The sequence below is a fragment of the Mizuhopecten yessoensis genome, unplaced genomic scaffold, assembly GCF_002113885.1.
Source record: "Mizuhopecten yessoensis strain PY_sf001 unplaced genomic scaffold, ASM211388v2 scaffold10107, whole genome shotgun sequence".
NCBI lineage: Eukaryota > Metazoa > Mollusca > Bivalvia > Pectinida > Pectinidae > Mizuhopecten > Mizuhopecten yessoensis.
Genome location: NW_018408382.1, coordinates 190,707 through 199,840, shown reverse-complemented (window position 1 = coordinate 199,840; position 9,134 = coordinate 190,707). Strand labels below are relative to the sequence as shown.

The window sequence follows — 9,134 nt, the reverse complement described above, 5'->3', positions numbered from 1 at the left end:
GTTGTGTTCCAGAAACTAGGTTTGTGGCCAGACCCAAGGGTCAATTCTAATATCATGACTGCATTCTTCTCTTTATGCCCAGCAATTGTATATATATAGTTTTTGGGTAGGGATCACAACCATTTCAAAGTTATGACCCAGGGGTTAAATCTCCAAGGGTGGGGCAAGACCCCCGCGCCAATCCTGGAAGCATATGTGCATTCGTCTCTTTGTACTCAGCAATTGTTTGTATCCTTATAGGGTGGGTATCTCAACTGTTTCCAAGTTGTGACTCAAAAACTAGGTCCCTAGGGGTGTGGCCATGGATCCAACCAATATGATTGATAACCAGTGCTTAGTTCTACAGAAGTCGTTTATAGCAATATTGCCAAATTGCCCCCTTTTGGCTCTGCCCCTCAGCCCCACCATTTGTACAATATTGAATCCCCACTACCTAGGGGTTCTTTCAGTAGAAGATGGTAGATATCCAGATCATAGTTCCAGAGAAATCGCCTAAAGAATATAGCCAAAAAAACCTTTTTGGTCCCACCCCTCAGCCCCACCATTCGTACAATTTTGAATCCCCACCTCCCATGAATTCTTCCTACCAAATATGATTGATATCCAGTGCATAGTTCTACGTAAGTAGTCGTTTATAGCAATAAAGCCAAATAACCCCCTTTCGGCCCCACCATTTGTACAATTTTGAATCCCCACCACCTATGGATGCTTCCAGTTGAATTTAGTTAAATTCAAATCAGTGGTTAAGGAGAAGTTGTTTGAAGAAATTTGCAACGTACGCCACGGTATGGCATAAGCTCACCTTGATCCTTCAGACCCGGTAAGCTAATAACTGTTGAGAAAGAAGATTTTGAAACATAAATGCTTTCAGAATGAATCTTTGGATCCAGTAGCACCCCTGGCAACTTATACTCAATATTAATTTTAATGAGAATATTTTGCTTTGTTTGCATATAACCTGGTTAGTTGTACATGCCCTTCTGGCCTCTTGTTGTGATTTTAGTGTATGCTTTTTCTTTCAAGCATATATATGTATGCTTCACCAACGCCAGAGGTACGAAAACATGTAAACTTTCAGCCACCTTTACCAGTACAAAAATAAAATCATAAAACGTAAAATGATTTCAAATACTTTAATGGATATCAAAGACACATAAGTCAATTATTAGTAAAAAGTGACGATGAACATATATAGTTTCAGACTCCTAGGAATCCTACACTTCTAGTCCACATTCACTTGGTCGGATATTTCTACCAGTTATGTCACCAGGTCATACAACGCATGTATAAACAATGTGCCTTTATCACAGTCAGCAAAATTTGGAACTCCCACAGAAAATCAACTTGCTGTCATAATTATCAGTACACAATTATTTCAACATACAATGTACATGTTCATATAAAACAGACGAAACAAATCATTAAAAAAGGTTTAATAATACATTTAGATTTACTTATATATGTCATGATATTAATAAAATTCATGTAATAAGCATTGATCACAAATTCAAGTATCCTATGAAATTTGCAAAGTTATGAACGATAAAATATATGCAATCTATATATTGTAATTGATTCACTGAAAACCTGAATAAATAATTAACACAAAACAGAATATATCCATCCTTTATAATAAAATTAATTTGAGTCAAAATGTGACTATGTAACAGTATCTCTATGAAATTCTATTGCTCTTGAGGTGGACATTGTTTATTTCCAGATTTTATGACAAATTATTTCAAACTCTTTTCACATAAACACATCATATAGGTTGACATAAAAAAAAACATTCAATATAAAAGTGGAGTGTTGGGAAATTTTCTTCAATGGCTTTACTTTGGGTGGAAAATATGAAGTAAACTGTAATAGTAATTTACTTTCAAAGTGTATTCATTGTTTTACATAGGTGTATTACATGTACCAGGAAATTGTTAAAAATACTGTGCATCTTGTGTTCTCATATCCTTTCTTTAATCTACCCCATAGCAATTTTAAAATGTTTGAATTTAAAACACCCAATATCTGACAAAGACTCTACCTTGATAGAACTTGGACATGAAACCAGTTAACAGTTAGTTCCACACTCTTTAACTTACTGAATTTGAAAATTTAAAAAAAAAAGAAAAGAAAAAACTACAGCTGGTAATTAAAGTTTACAATAATTCACTAAACAAGGAATTTTCACAACTTTCCTATATATATATGTATATCAACTCCTAATCATGTTAGTTTTAGACCATTCCAGATGACACATAATAAAGATAAAATTGCAAAGATATAATAAAGTGTAATTAAATGTCAAGTCATTCGCTCATGTCCGTTTACATTTCCGTTAGCATTCACACGTAGCTTGCTGGCTGCTAGTCTCTCTATATCGTCCAGGCTTAAATTTTTCAGCTGCCCATAGAAATCCTGAAAGATTAAAGCAGATGTCAGTATGTAAATTAAATTATTTATACTTGTTCAATGTATTCTTATGTAAAACAAATGTCAATTGAAAAATCAGCACTGAAAGTGTTTCCTGGATGTTTTAGTGTCATGTGTTTATATATTTAATGTGCAATATTTGTGTGTCTATATTATTATACAAAAAAAATCTTTAACAATTCTGCATATGTTATAACCAATATCATAAAATCACAGCTTTTTCAGATTTATTTATAACCACAAACTTTGCAGCTTATCTTTGTTTTAAGAAATAGATATTTCTCATTATAAAAATTGTTTAGATACAATTCTATGAATGAGATGTCAAGAAAATTGTTTCCAAATACTTCACAAATATTAAATTTATATAATCAAAATATGACACATTACACAAAATACCAGAGGATTTTCTCACCTTTTGAAATTCTAATAGGACCTTCCGTGCATCTGATTTAGTAAAATGTCTCTGAAGGAATTCATAAAGTTTATCCCATAGAACTGTGGTGGTGCAGGACCCCATTTCACTTGGTAGGATGGGTGTCCCTACAGATGTCTGGCCTGGTGTTATGGGTGTACTCGCACCAGACATATCACCCTTCTTTTGGAAAAGAAACAGTTTGTCGCCATCAGAAATGTGATAATCTGAGAGTCTTTTTCCATCTGAAATAACAGCAATCACTATCTTATTTTGATTTTTCATCAACAGAGTACAATATAGTGATTCAAGTAGGAAATTTGAAATGGAAGTTTTTAAAACATCAATATTTTCAGATGAAATGTTGCATGTTTGCCTCTAAATTACTCAATTGTTTTGGTAGGAATATCTGGTATATTATCTAGAAATGAGTGTTATGTATACAGAATATAGTATGCATATTAATCGGTGAGATATCTGAACACATTGTCTACGATTTAAGAGTAAATACCGGTAACTCCATTACTGATATTTTATCATTTTTCTTTTTTTGTTTTATTAGTTTTTACCTGACCTGAATAAGTTGTCTGGCACTGTAATTATAATTGAGTCGACAGAAGAAATAGAAATGGAGACAACAAGAGTACAGTTGACTGATGTTTTCTTTTAGCCTAGATATTTTACATGTTATAATTGTACCCTCAATGAATAGTTTAACCCCTCCAACACTTACGACAATAATGGACTCATCCAAATCAGTGCAATGTTGAGTCTACTTAAGTTACATAGGGTTGTAAGTGTTAACAAAATACAGATGAATTAATGGCTGTAATCAAAAGCTAGCACGTTTCACAGACTTGATTAAGTTTCTAAATATAGATCTAGGCGATTATGGCAGACAAAACTGGTTTTGAAACTTATTGTGCTACTTTTTGTATATATTTGTGAGGTTTTTCCAAACAGGTTGAGTTCCAACCTAAAAATGATGAGTCAAGAACTCAAAACTCTGTTTTAAAAATAATAAAATAATGTATTTTGTTTACCTGTGAGTGTCTTCCCCTTGTATACCAGTTTCTGCTGAGCGGCAGGCATACAAAATTGCATCTCCAAAATGGCTTTTACATCTTCTATGGTATGACTTGGGGATACCTTTAACAATTTGAAATCATAGTTACTAACATCATTGCAGCATGAAAACACTAAACAACTGATCGATGATCATGAGATATGTTGGTTTTCAAATCTGGCTAGTGTTAAAAGCAATCCTAGTAATTTGTACATGTTTATAAGACCATCTGTGTTGTAAAAAGTTGCGGGGCAATGTAAGTAGACAAAATGTTTAAAAATACTAAATAAAGTAAGCAACATCAGAATGTTATTTGAATGACTATAATATGCCAACAGACAAAATTTCAGTTTGATATGTGAAACATTAAACAAGATGGGATGAATTCAATTTTTATAGATGACGGAGTGTCACATGTGTGTATTGATCTACACAGTTAACAAAGCATTGTCAGGTAATATCCTTAAAAACACTAAAGTATGCCATGCCAGACAATATGTTGATTGTACGACTATAGCTATCATACACCTTTACACAAGTCTCGGTTCGATGTATGGAAAACAACATACCGGTAGTTATAGGATAAATGTAATTATCACAATGTACAGGTACAAGTTTTACAGGGTGTAACATGTGTGTACGGCTTTGTATACAATGTAGGTGAACACATACTGGATTATATTGCTGTTTAAATATCAAAATACCGACTGGTTGGTCTTTGGTGGTTTCACCGCAAGTCGTGTATGTTCATCCTTGGTTGTTTAACCACAAAAAGAATTTGTAGGACAATTTTTTCTGGCATGTTTATTAGTTCAAAGCTTATAGTCGTATTTAAACTTTCCCTTAGTCTCACGGTGGCTAAGTGATTAAGGCCTCCATCATTCTGCTACCACTAGCCCTCCACCACTGGGTTGCTGGTTTAAGGCCTACGTGGGGCAATCGCCAGGTACTGGCTGTAGGTCGGTGGTTTTTCTCTGGGAATTCCAGCTTTCCTCCACCACCAAAACCTGGCACCTCCTTGAATGACCATAGCTGTTAATAGGACGTTAAACACAAACAAACCAAACCGAACGTCTTAGTCTTCTCGGTCATTATACTCGGAGAGATGTAATATTTAGGACTCTGGACTCATACATAATAGACCAGATTTCCACACAGCATTCCTGAATTTCTTCCCATAATTGTTTGCAAAACATAATATAAATTAGGAGGGAAAAACCCTGGACAAACTGGATTCAGGGCGAAAAACATGTACAGTATGTTAACAGGATCTGGGGCGAAACAACTAGGATACAGAGGTTTTCCTGAATCCAACAAAATCAGTTAAAATCAGCAATTGTTGAGTTATGGTTTTTTTGATTGGCAAGACTGTTTGCCAATCAAAAACACTGTTTGCAAGCTCACATTGTCGAGTACTTTTTCAAATTATAATTTATTTGATTTACAAGATTTTTCATTGTTTCAAAACAAAAGGATGTGACAACAGGCAAAACCTACATCAGTCATTTCCCATTCCAATTTCAACAATGAACATTAATGTGAATATTTCATGATTGAGATGTACAGATGACAGGTATTCATCCATTGTCAATTATGTGTATACTTCATAGTTACAAGAAACTGGTTTACCATTGCATGCATCATGGATTAGAAATGGAAATATTGGCTTTAATATAACAGGAGTATTATCATCTTTTCAAACATGACAGATGGTAATTTGTTTACTATTTCCTAAATAGGATTTAGGCTACATGCATTGAAGGACGCAAGCAGTTACTTGCCTCTATGTCCATATCATATCATATCAAATAACAATTTCATTTAAAAGTCACTCCTGTTGGTGTAGATTTGTAGTAGGCTAGTGCACATGTAGGTGATTCAATTTCAGTTCAAGATGTTTCCAATGATAGTTCCTACTGATTCCAAAGTCTCTAATTGTTGTAGCCTGTATGACCACTTGAGGAAGACTGCTACATATATATCAACAGTTCTGTAGCCAAAGGAAAACTTCCTAATATCTAATTTACAATGTTTTTTCTATATTTTTTGTGCATGTCCCCTCTTTCTGGATGTTGAATCTTTATCAAAGATATTGATACCAGCAGTAACTTTGATGACATGAAAATATCTCATAATTATATAGATCATTCAGCCATGGTTTTGTTGCCTTTCACTGTACCTTCTCAATTTTCTTCATTTTGTATTGGATCCATACACTTGCCACAAGTATTCCAGGTGTAGGTGGACCAGCACCTTAAACAGTTGTTTAAAAGTGACCTGGTTCATCCAAACATACAAATGTTTGTCCAAACATACTAAGCCCCACAATGCTGTTTGCCTTCCGATGATTTTTTAAGATGAGTCTTTTCCAGCCTAGCTTAATTTATATCTTCCTAATTTAGCCATGTGGTAGCTTCTTACTTCTTTTCCTTTTACTGAAAGTAGTTTTCATTTAAGAAGGTAGATTTTCAAAAGCCATGTCTATATATTGAACCAGACCTGTAAATTATCAAGGTCATGTTGAATCACTTTTTTATCCTAAATCCACCTATTTTCTCTATAGCTTTTTTTGTGTCGTCGGCAAACAAGAAGGTATTCAACAGGGTTTATTTTGGCAGGTCATTTATGTAGATTACAAATAGTATTGGACCTAGAACTGAACCTTGAGGGATTCCGCTTCAAATGAAATGGTCTTTTAATGAATTTCCATTTACTGCTACCCTTTCAGGTCCAGTACACTCTGCCGATTGAGCTATATAGCTGTAAAGACCTATAATAGCTCTATTGACCTATCTGAAATAGGTCTTTTGAGCTATTTTCATGTGATTTTCTTTTTTAAGGAAAACGGAACAAAGCCGCATTTAAATGAAGATTGTATCATTAGGTTGATAACAAAAGACATTAAATATAAGTATTCTTTTTTAAAAAAAATGATGTAAAGAAATCGGAAATTTTACATTTATGAAAAATGAAAATAAACATCTAACTGTATGCTTTTTGTAGTCAACATTACCATTAACCTTATTGTTTTATGCGACTGCTTTAATTTAATGAAATTTGAAATCTGAGAAAATATAGCTCAATACAGCTATAATTTATAGCTGGATATAGCTATATAGGTCTTCATAGCTATATAGCTCAATTGGCAGAGTGTACTGGACCTGCCTTTGTTTCCTTTGATTAAGAAAGTTTTCTACCCAATAAATCTAATTTGATTGATACCGAAGAGTTTCTCATATGCTTTCAATGGCATTTTGCACTATCTTTTCCGTTGTCTAATTGGTTGATAATTTCCTGGGTCTGATTTTGCTCCTTTTTTAATTTGGCTTTGATGTCAGCTTCTTTCCATGCAGATGGTAAAACAATGTATGCTGTCCTATAGGGATATGTTAACTTTTGGGTTCATTTGGTCTGGATCTTGAGATTTATTATACCGTCTTACATAAAAGGTACTCTTCAGTCGATTTTTTTTTTCAATTATTTGTATGTCTCCCGAAGGTTCATCTGTGAAAACACTGCTAAAATACTGGCCAAAACATCATCTAAAGTCTTGTCCTTTGATGAAACTTTAGATGTTTCTCCATCTAGACCTTTCAAGTCTGAAATTCCGGTTTTAACCTTTTGTTATGAATTAAAATATTTTCAAAATTGTTTTGGGTACAACTTGGCCTTTAAAGCAATTTATTTTTCATTTTCCTTTCGAGCTTTTCGCATCATACCCTTCGCTTAATTTCTTAGGTTTATACAGAACCTAAGTACAGTACTTGAATTCTGTTCGTATTTCCATATACCTTTGCCATGCCCTATTTTCTGATAATTTTGGATCTCACAACATCCTTCAGCGGACAATAACTTTCACTTTTCATCCTAGATTGTTGGGCTCCTTTACTTACTGGAATATGTTTATCAACACCCCTACTTCAACTGGTTGAAGATTTTGTCATAAATGGTTGTTGCATGAAAAGGAAAGGAACAGAATTAACACTTGAATCCAGGTGTTGACTTTGCCCCCTATCTACCATAGCTCCCAAGTTTGTAGATTAAAAAGTGGGTGGCTCACCTTATCAAATGCCTTACTGAAGTCCATGATCTGAAAACATCAGTTTGCTTCTCCTGTTTTAAGTTACTCGTGATGTCATCAATGAACTCAATTAATTGACTCTCAAATGATCTGGATTGTCTGAAGCCATGCTGAAGGTGGTAAAGCATCTGATGTGTATCGGCATGGTTCATGATGTTACTGACAATGATGTGCTCTAATAGCTTGCAACAGATATACTGGGTTGTATTTTGGGCCTTTCTTATATACAGGGGCAATATCTGCCGTCCTCCAGTCAGATGGAGCGTGACTGGTAACCAGGGATCGTTGGAAGATGAGGCAGAGGATGAGAGATATTTCAGTAGCTAACTTCTTGAGGACTTAAGGCTTGATGAGATCTTGTCCTGCAACTTTGTTGTCTAGCTTGAGGAGTAGCTTTTCAATACCCTTAGTTGTTATGTGGAAATGAGAAATTTCAGGGTAATAATACCATATATTGGATAGTCTTGGTCGAATGTTTTTGAACTAATCAGAACTATCAGAAATAGAAATAACTGAAATTGTCAGTGTTGGATGTTAGCTTTATCCACATGACTGGTAAAAAAATGCTATCTTTGGGCATTATTTAAGTCCAGAACCTTTTCATAAGATTGAATTAATTGGTATCAGCTTTGGGAGAGACAATGTCTTCTATGAAGTTCCAATAAGTATGCCTCAGTTGGTTTTGTATTTGACTGCCAGTCTTTTGATATTTCTTATAAAGACGGTCTCTTTTCTTTATCATGGTTTTAATTACATGTGCTTTAAAACACTCATAGTGTACTGTGTGTATCTAATATCTGGTGACAATGATATCCAATGTTGTTGACGGTGTAACAGTTGATCCTGCTATTCATGGTCATGTTTTTTGCGTGTGTTACGGTATGAAACGTGCTTATCTTATTATCATGGTTTTGGTTTCTTTACAATAAACCGTTTAAGTGAAAACAGCTCATGTTTAGCCTTAAAACATACTTACTGCTACTTCTATTTCGTTTCCTTTCAAGACTTTTACGTAAATATGCATTTTAGCAGGTCACTCATGGGTTTTGACAAGGGATTTCCCAAAAATACGTCACTTCCGTTTTATGTTCGACGGAACCAGCGCATTGATATATGGACAATATTTATTCTATCATCCTTTGCTC

At 34.3% G+C, this 9,134-nt stretch overlaps 1 protein-coding gene across 1 annotated transcript; it reads right to left on the bottom strand.

The window, feature by feature from the left end:
* Nucleotides 1-1,118: 1,118 nt before the first annotated feature.
* Nucleotides 1,119-9,073, bottom strand: LOC110459537 (ubiquitin-like protein 4A-A). Its single transcript, XM_021511852.1, has 4 exons — nt 8,966-9,073; nt 3,886-3,991; nt 2,843-3,087; nt 1,119-2,412 (listed from the first exon to the last, which is right to left on the bottom strand). The coding sequence occupies exons 1-4, from the start codon at nt 9,011-9,013 to the stop codon at nt 2,299-2,301; spliced, it is 513 nt and encodes a 170-aa protein (XP_021367527.1). The 5' UTR covers nt 9,014-9,073; the 3' UTR covers nt 1,119-2,298.
* Between the last annotated feature and the right edge of the window lie 61 nt (nt 9,074-9,134).

Excerpts from the sequence above, each read along its gene's own strand:
- LOC110459537 (XM_021511852.1), bottom strand. The coding sequence starts at position 9,013 with ATGCATATTTACGTAAAAGTCTTGAAAGGAAACGAAATAGAAGTAGCA. Across the intron at positions 3,992-8,965 it reads GAAACGAAATAGAAGTAGCA|GTATCCCCAAGTCATACCAT; the intron begins GTAAGTATGTTT and ends AAATTGTTAAAG. Across the intron at positions 2,413-2,842 it reads TCCTATTAGAATTTCAAAAG|GATTTCTATGGGCAGCTGAA; the intron begins GTGAGAAAATCC and ends TTAATCTTTCAG.